The sequence below is a fragment of the Erpetoichthys calabaricus genome, chromosome 8, assembly GCF_900747795.2.
Source record: "Erpetoichthys calabaricus chromosome 8, fErpCal1.3, whole genome shotgun sequence".
NCBI lineage: Eukaryota > Metazoa > Chordata > Cladistia > Polypteriformes > Polypteridae > Erpetoichthys > Erpetoichthys calabaricus.
This window is the reverse complement of record NC_041401.2, coordinates 165,178,777-165,194,077: the sequence shown is the minus strand read 5'-3', so window position 1 is coordinate 165,194,077 and position 15,301 is coordinate 165,178,777. Positions and strand designations below refer to the sequence as shown.

Sequence of the window (15,301 nt, the reverse complement as noted above, 5' to 3'; positions counted from 1 at the left end):
TCTTTTGTGATTTACTCATTTTGTTGCACTATACGGGGTGGATTCCCCAACACTTCACAAGTGTTCTTTTTGCTTATTTGTTCACAGTGGATATACTGTATACTTCCAAAATAAGCAACACACATCAAAAACAGGAAACTAATGGCTCATGGGAATGATTCTCTGAATTGAACCCACAAATGCAGGGGAGAGGTGCATCTTCAACTCAAAAAGTGACGACATTCAATTTGTTTTTCCATTGTACAGCACTGGCCACTATTGGCTTCTATTATATCATAAACATTTCTCTCTCCATCCTGCATGAACAGATCAGCTAAATCATAAAGAAGCCAACAACTCTCTTAGTTGGCTCCATTTGCATCTCTGTGTGTGTTCATCATGAAGTTACTTTTTCATTTAAACATTTGGAAAGAAAACAAGAAAGAAAGTGAAGGTTAATCTGCACTGGTCCACAACACATCCATCCTCAGAAAAAGAAAATTTACAAATATCAAAAATATCTGATGTGGCAGGAGGAGAGTGCTGACTAGGTATGTAATTAAGTCATTTCCCTAAAGAACAGTGCAACATGACAGCATTAACTGTGAACGAGTGCAACTATGCAGTGTTAGAAACTGAGGATGACTCAGTAAATTTTGTGCAACAAGTACTGTGATTTCAGTCTATCATTTGTGAAGCATACACTGCATTTATATCTTTTTAGTATGCTTTTTAACTTAAAATATTCTCTAGTCTAAACTTTGAAAAATGTCTTTCGATCCATCTGTGTAATGGAAATGTCAGGATGAATGCAGAATTATCAAAAGTATGGAACAGAAACACAGAGAGCAAATAAGAAGAGATTATCGGATACAAAAGCAACAAAGTAAAGCTTACATTTTCCACAGGGACTAAAATAATAATAAAAAAAGTCAAATTGAAATTTATGAGGTAACCACAACAGATAGAAGCTGATGTAACAGAACATGTTTGTGATGGCTTATGGGTAGTTCAAACACCCATAGCACAGTCTATTTGAAGCCAAAGTCAAATGAACATGGTTGCTCCGCAGCTGTTCTGAGGACACATACAAGTAAGACTACTGTGTTCACATGCCAGTAAACCTGACTTGACTTAGTCAGTTTGGTACAGACAAGGAGGGGCTTCATAAGCAACAGCCAAGTCCTTTGAAGAACCACATTCAATTGTTATGTTATTCTCTTCCAGTACATCAGCACATGCACACTGCTTACCACCCACTGGTGGTCTTTGTTTACCTACAATGGCTCGTTTGACTATGGTTTATGCTATGCCATATGTCCTGTGTACAAATCTATGCTAAATAATTTAACACATAAGTGCAGGGTAACTGTACAATCACCACTTGTTTTAAAAAAAAAAAAAAGTGCTTTGTTGTGATGCTCTTCATGGAAAGTGCTACATAAAACTCACTTCAGTTTATTTATTTACTTGTTTTTAAATTAGGCCTTATTAAAGAAAAAATGTTTCTAATTAATTAGTAATATACTGGAGTTACACCAAGGACCAGGAAGCACTTTTGTACAATATTAGTCTGCTAAAACTTGTTACACAGACTAACACTATACTTTACCTAATAAACCATCCATCATCTCACCCTATGCAGGATCAATATTTGCAAGTCTGTTCCAGTAACAAGGAGCAATGCAACTTCACAATGGCTGGGATAACAGCAAATCCCAAGGACACACAGTAACTACAGCTCAACTTGCCAAGCTATCAGCTCAAACGTACGCATTATATTTTAACTTTATATCAAGACATCTAAAGATGGTAAGACTCAGTCCTGATCCTGCAGTTGTGAAGACATGCAATGTAATCAGTGGTTTAATTTATGGTTTGTTAAATAATGCTTTTTGTTTCCACGCAGTCTTACACAAACTGTATGTTCCAAATTAATCTGCACTGTAAAATCTACCAATATGTTTGTATTTTGTTTTGGTAAACTACTGGCAATTTAACAATGGCCTTTGTATTTTGTGCCATACATCCATCCATTATCCAGCCCACTATATCCTAACTACAGGGTCACGGGGGTCTGCTGGAGCCAATCCCAGCCAACACAGGGCGCAAGGCGGGAAACAAACCCCGGGCAGGGCGCCAGCCCACCACAGTTGTATTTTGTTTTAAGACCTAATCTGCAGTAAACAAGCAAAGACATTACAGGTAACAAGATACTTGTCTTGAGTAAACAACTGTTTTGCTGAAATAATATACTTTTTTGAAACAATAAAAATAATATACAAATCATCTATAACAAAGGCAAAATGAGCTATGGGCTATTTTGAATGTAACTGAGAATTCAATAAAGTATGGCAACTCCCTTTAACCAAAAAATGCTTGTATTTAAATCCAAGATCCTCAAGAACCACCCAGGACCAAGACTTTATTATAAAAAGTTTATAATAAACACACACACACAATTGAAAGACCATTCTTAAAGCACAAACACATCATATTTCTGAGATATACCTCATTTGGTGGTTCTAGCCAGGGAGTTATTAATTCCTTGTTACTGATCATATTATTCAGTAATCTTTTACACTTACAGTATACTTCTGTGCCTTGTATGGAAGTTTTTTTTTTTTTTTTTTTAAACATAAATAAAGGACCCCGAGGACATATCCAAAACCCCATACCTAGAAACAGACCTGGAGTTCAGCAACTTTGAGTTGGCAACATGTACCACCATAACATCATGCCAACCTGGTACTTAAACATGAAATAAACAAGCATGCTATTAGGATAAATAAACACATTCACTATTTATTTTTGGCAAACTTTAGAAAAGGTTAAAGCCTCCGGCAAAGTGGGACATTAACATTTTAGGTGTCACTAATATTTAAAATGTTTGCTCCTCACTACAAATGGGAATGTTGTAGATATGACAAATAGCAAGGTAGAAAGATCAATTTAAGTAGAAACATACCTTTTGAAAAACACAATGCTGTAACAACTACTGCCTTAACTTCCGAAATGCGTAAAGACTATTACCGACTCACCGTTTTCAAAGTCAAACAAGTCAGGTAAAGACCATGTTATACATATCATGGCATAGCATGTTACTCTTTTCCACAATTGGTAAATCCATTGTCCAATAATCTGAAAAGGTGTACAAGGTTATTGAACTAGAATTTCAACAAGGTTATAATAAAAAAAACACACAATTGAAAGACCATTCTTAAAGCACAAACACATAATATTTCTGAGATACATACGCTAGCAAATGAAGAAATTTGGGGAAAGCAATTGCCCGCAAAGTGCATTAAAGACACCTAAGCAGGTTTACAAAAATCTAAGACAAATGTTTCTCGAAGTTCAAAATACAGAAAGATTTTTTTTTAATATAAAAATTAGATTATTTTTTTTTTAAAACAACATCACTTTGAACCATGAGATATATACATACTGTATATAAATAAATAAAGCACTAAAAGCAGGCCTTAACAGGCATAATTAAATAAGGAACTGGGGTGTATGAACAGAACTATTTTCTAGGAGCTCATAAATACAAGAGAGGTCTATAAACCAGCCCGGTGAAAAAAGCAGCACATGTAAGCTCCGTTCTTAAAAATCTGTAGCGTGATTTTTTTTTTAAATAAGTCATGACTTGTAAGACCCTTAAAATAAAACTGAGCAAAAAAACTCAGGAGGTCCATAGTGATTTAATATCACAACATGTTAAAAGAGTAAATTGTATGTATACATTGCTAAACATATGCAATTGAGTTCATATATTCCATTTTTCCAAGTGGAACAGTCCAGTATTAGGACTGGCAGCAAAACTGATTTCTCTCACTGGTCAGTTTTGATTACTCCATTTTCATGTTTCCTGTAGCAATGCAGGGATTTTCAAAGAGTGGTAAATGAAAATTCACAATGGTTGGGAACCAAGTGGCTTAGGGATCAAGGGAGACAGCAAAACATAACATACAAATACGAGCAAATATCATGCTCAGGATGTCAACCATTATTAAGTCTGTGTTGTAGTCTAATAAGACAGATACAAAACAAAGAGTGCAGCTAGCCTGGTCGGAAAGAAATAAATATTAAAACGCAGACACACAACAGTAATTGCACATTTTGAACAAACCAATACCCTCTTAAGGGCTCAGCATCTGCCTGTCCAAGAACACCTGTGTCTGTAAATATACAGTAAATTTCATTACGCTTCTGTTGAGACTTATAGACTTGCTATGAAATTGCAGTGTTTTAAGGTACAGTTTCAAAAGCCAGAGTCTGAAGAGCAGCGCAGTGACTTCAGGGGATGCCATCTTTCCTCTGACAGCACTGAGATGGAGGCACATTCCAATCATACACATAGGAAAGTCGCAATTTGATTTCTTCCTTGCACAATCGACCTTCTTTGATTAGAGTTTGGTGCTTTTCTAACATGTCCTCAATGCTCTGTTTGTGAGTCACAACATACTTGTTGTTGCAGCCTCTGGATTTGTATTCAGTATCAAACCTGGTGTCGTGCACACGATGGACATCCACCGGTGCCAACCAGGCTCCTAAAGAGACATCTTCACTTTGCCAAGTCTTGAGGTAATCTTTTGCAATTCGGATATAATGTACAAGATCAGCAGACAAAATGTAACCACCACCTAGTGCATAGGGCAAATAATAATCACAGAGGAGCCAAGTACTCTCCTTCCACTTGCCAGCAGACTTCACGCGACCCCGCCCTGAGAAGAAACCCCAGTACAGCTTTTTGGGCTCTTTGGATCGAAGTTCTTCTTTAATAACATCAACTCGAGCAAAAGTGTCATCATCAGCCTTTAGAACAAAACTGAAATCCACATGCTGATCTAACCAGGAGTACATCTGAATCAGCTTGATGGTCAGATTTTCATAGGAATCCTTCAGGTCTGGCAGAAATAGGAGGTCGTGATGTCTAGCGTTCTCCAAGTTAAGGTTCTGAACATCCTCTGCAGCAAGGCCATTGGTTCCCACAACAAATCGGCATAGGATCTCAGGGTCCCGACTGGACAGCCATGTACTTCGGATGATGCTGCGTCTCTCTGTATATTTAGGCCCTGTGGTGATCAGCACCACCAGAAAGGCAGACAGCTCCTTCAACTGTTCTACCTGTTGCAAGCCATTTTCTTTTTTCTCAGCATGGTGTGGGAATTCTGGACCAGGGAGTTTCAGGGTTTCAGAGGTACATTTAGCTAAATATAAAACAACCACAGCAAAAAGTGAGAGGCTGGCAATCCAAAAAGTAGTTTTGTGTCGACACACAAGTCGTATGAAATTCATTCTGCAGAGCTGGATCATATACTTTCACTGAAATAGAAAAAGAAAGTCAGAAGTGGCAAACCAAATCACTATAGCCATTCACAGTATGCTATAAACAGATATATCTCCCTCACTGAAAACATCAAGTTCAACAGCAGCTGCAGCACTAACTATAAAAGGAAAGCTGAAAGCAACATATTATACAGAGATCACTCTTGTTTTGCTGCAGCTCTAAATCTTGTGTCATCTAGCAGGACAAAGAGGAGGCTTTGTGGACATGGCACAATGACAAGTCATGTCAGACTGTTTCCAATAAATGTACAAATGGTTTGTGTTTCATTTACTGCAGAATTTCATGAGCTCACAGAAAGCTTTTGATACATGCCAGGCCACTGTACTGAATTAAAGACTAGGGAATTGTCAACTTACTCATTAACCAAGCCATGAAACTTAATAAGATCACTGCTTTCTATCATTTGTACTACAAAATGCTGGACCTGAAATCAATTCTAGTATTGAACAAACCTTTTACAGTGATTGTTCTGAAGGAGAAAATGCACCCCGTCCCCTTTAGACATATTGGGTTTATTATAACAGATGTGAGGACATGCAACAACAACCCGCTATTTTTATACAGTGGAACCTCGGTTCACGAACATCTCGGTACATGTACAAATCGGTTTACGACCAAAAAGTTCGCCAAGCTTTTGCCTCGGTTCACGACCACACACTCGGTATACGAACAAGCCAGTTTCCCTTTCGATTTGTGTGCGCCGATGATTTCCGCACGTGTTGCATTGTTCTCGGTCAGACGTGCGTGCTTGCACATGCGTGCGTGCTTTCGCTGTGAACTCTTTGTGCTCTATTTCATTTCCCTTCCGGTTCGTACGCGCCGATTACTGTATTTAAGCATGTGTTCAGCCACTCCCTGTTCATTGTTTTCAGTCAGACGTGTGTGCTTTACCTGTGAACTCTTTGTGCTCTACAGTATTTCGTGTGTTTCTGCAGTTAACCATGGCTTCTAAGCAAGTGAAGAGTGGTGAGAAGAAAGTTTTACGGAAAATTGAAATCGAAGTAAAGAAAGAAATTATTGAAAAGTATGAGCGTGGCGTTCGTGTTACTGATCTTGCCGCTGAGTACAAGAAGTCAAAATCTATGATTTCGACTATTCTAAAGCAGAAAGAATCTATTAAAGCAGCTGATGTTGCAAAAGGAGTTACAGCGTTAACCAGGCAGAGGCCTCAAGTACTGGAAGAGGTGAAAAAACTGTTGTTAGTGTGGCTGAACGAGAAGCAACTTGCAGGGGATAGCGTAAGCGAGGCGATGTTATGTGAGAAAGCCAGGAAGATTCATGGCGATTTGCTGCAAAACTATCCTTCTACGAGTGGCGAAAGTTAGGAATTTAAAGCTAGTAGAGGATGGTTTGAAAACTTTCGTAAGAGAAGTGGCATTCATAGTGTGGTAAGGCATGGAGAGGCTGCTAGTTCCGACGCTGAAGCTGCGAAAGAATTCGTGAAAAATTTCACAAAATTAGTGGAGGACGAAGGCTACATCCCGCAACAAGTCTTCAACTGCGACGAGACCGGATTGTTCTCCACCCAGTTCCTTCTCACTTCATGCCAGAACTCGACTCATGCAAGGTTAGTTTTCTTGGTGGTTTATGGTTAGTTTTTGTATTACTGATTTTTCAAATGTTCATTTTTCGGTTCGTAGCGTGAATTGTTGCAATGTTACTTTTCTCTTTTTTCAAATGTTCATTTTTTTCCCTGTGCTTAAAACTCATTAAAAAAAAAAGTGTTTACAGCAAGTGGTTCGTAGCATGATTTGTTGCAATGTTACTTTTCTTGGTGGTTTAATAAATTACAGATTTTTCAAATGTTCATTTTTTTCCCTGTGCTTAAAACTCATTAAAAAAAAGTTTACACAGCGATCGGGTTGTGAGGCTATTAGCGTGAACTCCTGCAATGTTACTTTCTTGGTTGCTTATGGTTGGTTTTTAAATAAAGTTCGGATTTGTTCAAATGTTCCTTTTTTTTTCCCTGACCTTAAAACACTTAAAAAAGTGTTTACAGCGATCAGGTCATAAGGCTACAGTATAGCGCGAACTCTTGCAATGTTAGTTTTCTCTGTTGTTCAAGATTTTCTCAGTGTTATTCAATGTTTTTACATTTAGTTTACTGTTATGCTGTTCATTCTATGGTTTAATTAACTATATTTGTGCTTAAAAACTTAAAAAATATATATATTTACACACAGTTCGTATGGTCTGGAACGGATTAATTGTATTTACATACAATCCTATGGGGGAAATTGCTTCAGTTCACGACCAAATCGGTTTACGACCAGAGTTTTGGAACAAATTATGGTCGTGAACCGAGGTTCCACTGTATGTGGGTTCTATAAAATATTTGTGTGAATTATCTCTACCTACTCCCACCCCTTTCCCACAGAAGCTCAGATACAATCTCACCTAACTAATAAAACACACCCTTTATTCCCTTGATGTTGCAAATGTCCCTTGAAATCAACAGTTAGCACAACTTTTTTCTCTAATGATTTTAGTTATTCAGAGTTTAATCATACGTTCTAAAATTAAAATTTTTGAAAGTTGTATTTTGAATGTTGGAACTATCAATGCAGAACAGGTCGCACACTAGTGATCAGCTTTTTATTTAATAACTTTAAAATAATCACAAAAACAAAGGATCTGGATTTTTCCTTGTACGCAAAGTAGGACAAAGTGTGGGCACTGCCCATTCTGTCAGGCATTCAGAGGCACAATAGGTCTGTTAAAGACAGCAGAATTAAAAGGGGTGCAGTTACAAACCCTCCAATCTACTTTCCTGAAGGGATGGTTGAGCAGCTCGTACCAAAAATTTAGCCTGAACTTCTGATGACAAAGGTGTAAATCAGTGTTGTATTGACATCTTTGCAGAGGCACCTTAAGACAAAAAGGTGCCAAACAGATGTTAATCTTAGGCTTTTAACCAAAAACTGAACCAGCATGCATGTGATGGACAAAATTATACAACTATGAGCAGGCACTGGTTGTGTGTCTGGAAGTGATTTTGATTCAATCACCCGAGGTCTTCCTTCAAAAACTAGCTGCATTCTCTGAACCTAAAAAGCAGATGAGTCACTCTCTCTTTGGGGAACATAAAGTTGACAATCTCTTCTCTTTAAGAACCTGAAAGCTCAGATACATTTTGCCAAACCAAGCTCTGTGCCAGTAAATAAGTCCAGTTGGAAACGACTGAGAAGCAACCATTACTACAAGAACAGAACTTAAGCATCTAAACTCTCGTTATCATGTCTATAATCCTTGCGTTTATCAATATATTGAAATTTTTCTGTGTCTTAAAAAAAGCATACTTCAGTTACCTTGATATAAGTCTAATGACAGGAGAGGAGGAGTTGGAGGTTGGGAGCATGTGCTGATTACAGCACACTGTTGCACCTACCACGCGAATTAGGATCTGAGTGTGTGCAACGGGTAAGGAAAATAAAGCAGAAGCCTTGCCAGATTATTCAATTACCAGTAATGTCAATGACAAAATGGGTAATTAATTGAATAATCTAAAGTGGATAAAAATTAAAAATAACAGACTTGAAGCTGGTAGTGGTAACATCTTCATGTAATGCTTCTTATTGTTAAGAACTCTAACATTTGAAGCCAAATTATTTGTAGATTAAGGTGTCAAATTTAATACAGCTAAGCGTTCTCTTCAAAGTAGTTTAGTTCCCTGTACAGCTGATTAATACACTGAGGTATGAACTCTGACATTAAGACACTGAAACCGCAGGCACTAATAAAACAATGACCTCAAACACTTTAACTGTTTGCAGGTTTATAAAAAGCAACAATTTACGTGCATTAAAGATTAATGCCTTTAAACAAACACAAAATATCCTTGAAAATATGTTTTATAAACATTACATAAAGATAAAACCAGAAAAGAGTCATTCAACTAAGATTAATCTAATTTTGATACAAGTTGTTGCTGCATAGTTAAAAAAAAATGTAAAACTTTGTTCATTCATTTGTAGGGTTGAGTGATGGCCGAAAACATTTTAGTTTCCACCAGCTCCTTGTTAGACAACTTCAGAGATGATGGCTATCGCAATTTTTAGCGATCAGAAGCCTTTGCAAGGGGTTGAATATCTCCTGAACCAATAGGGTTTTTTGAATAATTCAAAGGGTTTGAAGTAATTAAGTGCGTATAAATTGCCTCTTCTCTGTTGCATCTCTCACAACAAAAATCCAAACTGCCCCCAAAGGCAACATCAGCACATGAACTGCTTCATGAAATGGGTTTCCACGGCTGATGAGCTGCACACAAGCATAAGATAACCATGTATGTGCAATTCCAAGAGTCAGCTGTAGCGGTGTCATGCGTTGGACTCTGTAGTAGTGGAAACATTTTCTCTAAAATGATGAATCACACTTCACTATCTAGCAGCCCAATGGGCTAATCTGGGTTTGGCAGATGCCAGGAGAAAACTACCTTTCAGACTGCATAAACAAGTGTTGCAGCAGGGGGATTACTAAGTCATGCAGTAAGACCAAACAATCTCCCTTTCACAAGAATACAGGCAACTGTGTCGACTAAGTAAGTACTCGGCTGTCTTACTGATTGTAGGCAGCAATGAAGTACAATCAACATTATGCCTAATGTAAAGTTTGGTGGTGGAGGGATAATGACTTGGGGTTGTTTTTCAGGGTTTGGGCAAGGCCTAGTAAATGTCTTATTAAAACAGGCCTTGCGGTTTGGTGCTTAGGGTGTATGATTAAGAAACTGTTGTAAAGCACAAACACAGTGTATATGGATGTACTTGGGAAAAGCTTAGTACTAATGCCCAGTCACTCCAATGTGTACTTTCAATTTCAGGTTTTCAAAAGAGTTGTGTTAAATAGAAACACCTTTGTTTTGAGGTTTTTTGAGGTTTATTCAGGTTGGTCATTCAATTCATTTATCAAGCAAGTGAAGTTTTGTTAAACAAACATAGAAAATCGAGAAAAGGACTCTTATGAGTACACACTGCCATAGCACATACCAGTGGAGCAAGTGAGACTACGAATGAACTTGCTTAAGGAGGTGGAAACATTATCATTCAATATTTCTTTTTAAACTTCTTAAATGCTTTCAAATTTAAAGACAACTTCTTTGTTGATTAAGGTGCCAAATCAAATATGGCTGAGGATATCCTGCAAAGAACGCAAGTCTCTTCTTTGGCTAATTTGTACAGTATATTATGCCCACTGATACAAAACCAGACTTTTCTCATGACCCTGGTTTAGGGGGAAAAAAAAAAAAAAAAAAATCGGATCAAAAAATGGCTATAGAGAAGATTTATAAAAAAATTAATTTGAATATAAACATGCAATACTGTTTCAAAGAGGAATCACAAAAAAGTCCATTTTCCACATAAAGCAAAGATGGTGATGGAAAACAGCAAATTCATGTTTCCTGAAGAAACAACACGTTCTAAACCATTGGCTTTTTTCATTTCTCTTTGCATATAGCAGCATTCATATTATTTCAACAAATACAGTGCATCCGGAAAGTATTCACAGCGCATCACTTTTTCCACATTTTCTTATGTTACAGCCTTAGTCTAAAATGAATTAAATTCATTTTTTTCCTCAGAATTCTACACACAACACCCCATAATGACAACGTGAAAAAAGTTTACTTGAGATTTTTGCAAATTTCTTAAAAATAAAAAAAAACTGAGAAATCACATGTACATAAGTATTCACAGCCTTTGCTCAATACTTCGTCAATGCACCTTTGGCAGCAATTACAGCCGACAAGGCTTGGCACACCTATCCTTGGCCAGTTTCGCCCATTCCCCTTTGCAGCACCTCTCAAGCTCCATCAGGTTGGATGGGAAGCATCGGTGCACAGCCATTTTAAGATCTCTCCAGAGATGTTCAATTGGATTCAAGTCTGGGCTCTGGCTGGGACACTCAAGGACATTCATAGAGTTGTCCTGAAGCCACTCCTTTGATATCTTGGCTGTATTCTTAGGGTTGTAGCCTGCTGAAAGATGAACTGTCGCCCCAGTCTGAGGTCAAGAGCGCTCTGGCGCAGGTTTTCATCCAGGATGTCTCTGTACATTGCTGCAGTCATCTTTCCCTTTATCCTGACTAGTCTCCCAGTCCCTGCCACTGAAAAACATCCCCACAGCATGATGCTGCCACCACCATGCTTCACTGTAGGGATGGTATTGGCCTGGTGATGAGCAGTGCCTGGTTTCCTCCAAACGTGACACCTGGCATTCACACCAAAGAGTTCCATCTTTGTCTCATCAGACCAGAGAATTTTCTTTCTCATGGTCTGAGAGTCCTTCAGGTGCCTTTTGGCAAACTCCAGGCGGGCTGCCATGTGCCTTTTACTAAGGAGTGGCTTCCGTCTGGCCACTCTACCATACAGGCCTGATTGGTGGATTGCTGCAGAGATGGTTGTCCTTCTGGAAGGTTCTCCTCTCTCCACAGAGGACTTCTGGAGCTCTGACAGAGTGACCATCGGGTTCTTGGTCACCTCCCTGACTGAGGTCCTTCTCCCCTGATCGCTCAGTTTAGATGGCCGGCCAGCTCTAGGAAGAGTCCTGGTGGTTTCGAACTTCTTCCACTTACGGATGATGGAGGCCACCGTGCTCACTGGGACCTTCAAAGCAGCACAAATTTTTCTGTAACCTTCCCCAGATTTGTGCCTCGAGACAATCCTGTGTCGGAGGTCTACAGACAATTCCTTTGACTTCATACTTGGTTAGTGCTCTGCAATGAACTGTCAACTGTGGGACCTTATATAGACACATGTGTGCCTTTTCAAATCATGTCCAGTCAACTGAATTTACCACAGGTGGACTCCAATTAAGCTGCAGAAACATCTCAAGGATGATCAGGGGAAACAGGATGCACCTGAGTTCAATTTTGAGCTTCATGGCAAAGGCTGTGAATACTTATGTACATGTGCTTTCTCAATTTTTTTATTTTTAATAAATTTGCAAAAATCTCAAGAAAACTTTTTTCATGTTGTCATTATGGGGTGTTGTGTATAGAATTCTGAGGAAAAAAATGAATTTAATCCATTTTTGGAATAAGGCTGTAACATAACAAAATGTGGAAAAAGTGATGCGCTGTGAATACTTTCCAGATGCACTGTATATCTTATTTTCTTTACCATTTACTTAAGTGCCTCATTTCCAACATTTTATTTTGATTTTTTTTAAATTCCGGTGGAAGACAATCACACCTGAATCCTACGACTTCCATATACAGTAACTGTGACTATTACAACCTTGGCAGGCTACTGGATTGCTAACATAAAAGTTTTCCCAGTACATTTTCTTCACAATCATGCAGAAATGATGTGCCAAGAAAAAATGTATCTGACTCAGCTTGACCCTCCAGCGGCACAGTATGGTGTGTTTGCATGTGTGGGTAGTGTAGTGGGTGCCCACTCTCTAAATATCCTATGTAATGTATTAACTCATTACTATGGACCAGGCAAAAAGAAGCAAGTGAAGGACACACACTGAAGATCCTGGGAGAATGATTGCAATCAATCATATGCATATACCAATCAAATTATATGAAGAATCATAATGCTGACATAGGTAACTTTATATTTTTATATAAAAGCACAGTTAGAGACCTGACTACACCTGTAATAGGCTGATGATGGGGCCCAGCATTCAGGCCCCCATCCCCACCCCTCTTAGACTGTGAAATCCTATGTCTACAATGCTCTCCTTCCACTTGTGTAAAAATATTGGACACAAGCAAAATTAGCACCAAGTAAAGGATGTGTGAGATTTGATTGTACGTGCCGTTTCACCCTCACGTATTAGCCTAGCACCTTAGCAAAATGGGAAATTCTGAAAGGCGCTATAGAAATAAAGGACCACCGTTCCAACATCTGTACAAGAAGCCTGGCACCTCTAAAATGTTCAGAGGTAATGCTGAATGATGCATCTGTTTAAATGATTCAAACAGAAGGTTGAGACGCATAAGTCAGTTCCCGCATACGAGGAGATTCACACCGGGCGCCCACGCTGCAGGAGGTAACAATGAGCCGCTTACCTTTCACAACGCAGTGCTTAAGAGTGGTGCGTCAGAAAAGCCCCCGCTGTTTTGACAGGCAGGCCCTGGAAGCAGCCCTCTGTCCAAGAACGGCATTACTGCTGAAGATGTTACGGTCTGCTTCTTCGAGTTCATCTGTCCCGAGGAAATATTTAGATGAAGCAGGAGCTCCACCACGAAGGAGAGCACTGTCAATCTCGCACTGCGCATACCCCTCCTGCCCGACCACACAGTGAAGTGGCAGTGGGTGTTGACGCATGGCTAGCTAGTGCCCGCCCTAAACCGGTAGTGATGTCATTATTGAACGGGAACGCGCCAAGAGACTGCGCCTTTAGGTAATGTGTGCGCGGGCTCGTCGCAGTCCGCCTTTGTAAGTAGGCATCGACAGAGGGCGAGGAGGTAGATACAAGTTAATTTTTTTAATAAAGTTTTTTTATATATATATAACACATATCTGAAAAAATATACTTAAATTGTGAATAGTTTCATTGCCAATTCTGAACGCAAAAATATAATTTGAATGTTTCCATCATGTCACATTCAAGTACAAAATTCAAAAGAAATGTAATTAAAATTGAACAAATTACAGTACACAATTTATTTATGTAAACAATATATTTCTAAATCAATTTAACAAAAATATTTAGTCAATTAATATTTAAAAAGATATATGTAAAGAAAAAACAATACAACTTATATCTATCTTCTATAGTTTTTGTCACTTCTTTGGTGGTTTGTACACTTTTCCTGGTGCATCACTATGAATCAAAAAGCAGTAGACTGCCACAACATACTGACATCCTAACGTCCCTGGTACCTTCCTCCATGTACCTGATACCCTGATGGCATCTTTCACATTGCTCATTACTCACGACTCCAAGATTTTCGCAGAACAATTGCAAAAGCAAATCCAAAAAGTGAAGTATGAGACTCACGCTGCAAACCAATTTCCTTAAACTTAACTAATAACGTATTCACAATTTCTTTATAGTTTGGATTGTTATTGATAGATAGATAGATAGATAGATAGATAGATAGATAGATAGATAGATAGATAGATAGATAGATAGATAGATAGATAGACATGTAAGGGACTATACAATATCTAGATAACTAAATACACACACTGTGGTCTGAGCACACACTAGAATGACTCAAATAGAAGAAAATTAAAAAGAAAGAAAACTTCTGACTTGGCAGTCTCAGTCTTGATGAGGCAATATACAAGCGTATTGCTATTTTTATAAAGGAGCCCAACTCACATTTCCTGACACACTTTTGCTGAATCATTTGTTAGTTGAAAGTGCTCATAATGGCACTCAGTTTTGTTTTAATACTCTCCTTTAGTTATCTACAACCTTCAGAGAGTGTTCTATAACTGAGCCCATCCTTTTGATAAGTCTGTTGATTTGGTTGGCTTCTCTTGAATTAATATTACCAGCCCAGCACCATATAGCATAAAAATTGCAGTGACCATCACAGAGTTGTAGAAAATGCAGCCTACTAAGAAAAAAAAAAGAAAAAGGCTGCTCTGCCACCCCACTATGTAAAAAAGAAGGTGGCTACAGAAACACCTACAGAAACTCTAGTCATTTTAGCTTTGGTAATAGACGGGCCCTCCTCGGGAGGATTTATGAAGCCAGGTGGATTAAAGTCAGAGGACTCTGGAAGCTACAGGTTGGAGTACCTTTTTCTCACCAAAAGGAACTAATATCATAACTGGAATGTAAAAACCATGTTGGAAATGCAAAGAACTTGTCAAGTAGGAAAAGAGATGAGAAACTATAAAATTAACTTGCTTGGCACCAGTGAGACAAGATGGACTCAATCTGGGCAGAGGAGAATCAACACAGAAGAAATGTTGTTATACTCGGGACACAAATAGGAAAATGCTCCACACAGCCAAGGAGTGGCACTGATGTTATCTAGAACAGCACAAAAAGCTCTCAAGGA

At 38.5% G+C, this 15,301-nt stretch overlaps 1 protein-coding gene across 2 annotated transcripts; it reads right to left on the bottom strand.

Annotated features, from left to right (window-relative positions):
• Nucleotides 1-2,758: 2,758 nt before the first annotated feature.
• b3galt6 (UDP-Gal:betaGal beta 1,3-galactosyltransferase polypeptide 6) lies at nucleotides 2,759-13,619 on the bottom strand. 2 transcript variants are annotated; one of them, XM_051930385.1, is made up of 3 exons: nucleotides 13,349-13,619; nucleotides 10,315-10,549; nucleotides 2,759-5,307 (listed from the first exon to the last, which is right to left on the bottom strand). In XM_051930385.1, the coding sequence occupies exon 3, from the start codon at nucleotides 5,296-5,298 to the stop codon at nucleotides 4,279-4,281; it is 1,020 nt and encodes a 339-aa protein (XP_051786345.1). In that variant the 5' UTR covers nucleotides 5,299-5,307; nucleotides 10,315-10,549; nucleotides 13,349-13,619; the 3' UTR covers nucleotides 2,759-4,278. The 2 variants fall into 2 exon arrangements, with proteins under 2 accessions (XP_051786345.1, XP_028663551.1); XM_028807718.2 differs by lacking the exon at nucleotides 10,315-10,549.
• Between the last annotated feature and the right edge of the window lie 1,682 nt (nucleotides 13,620-15,301).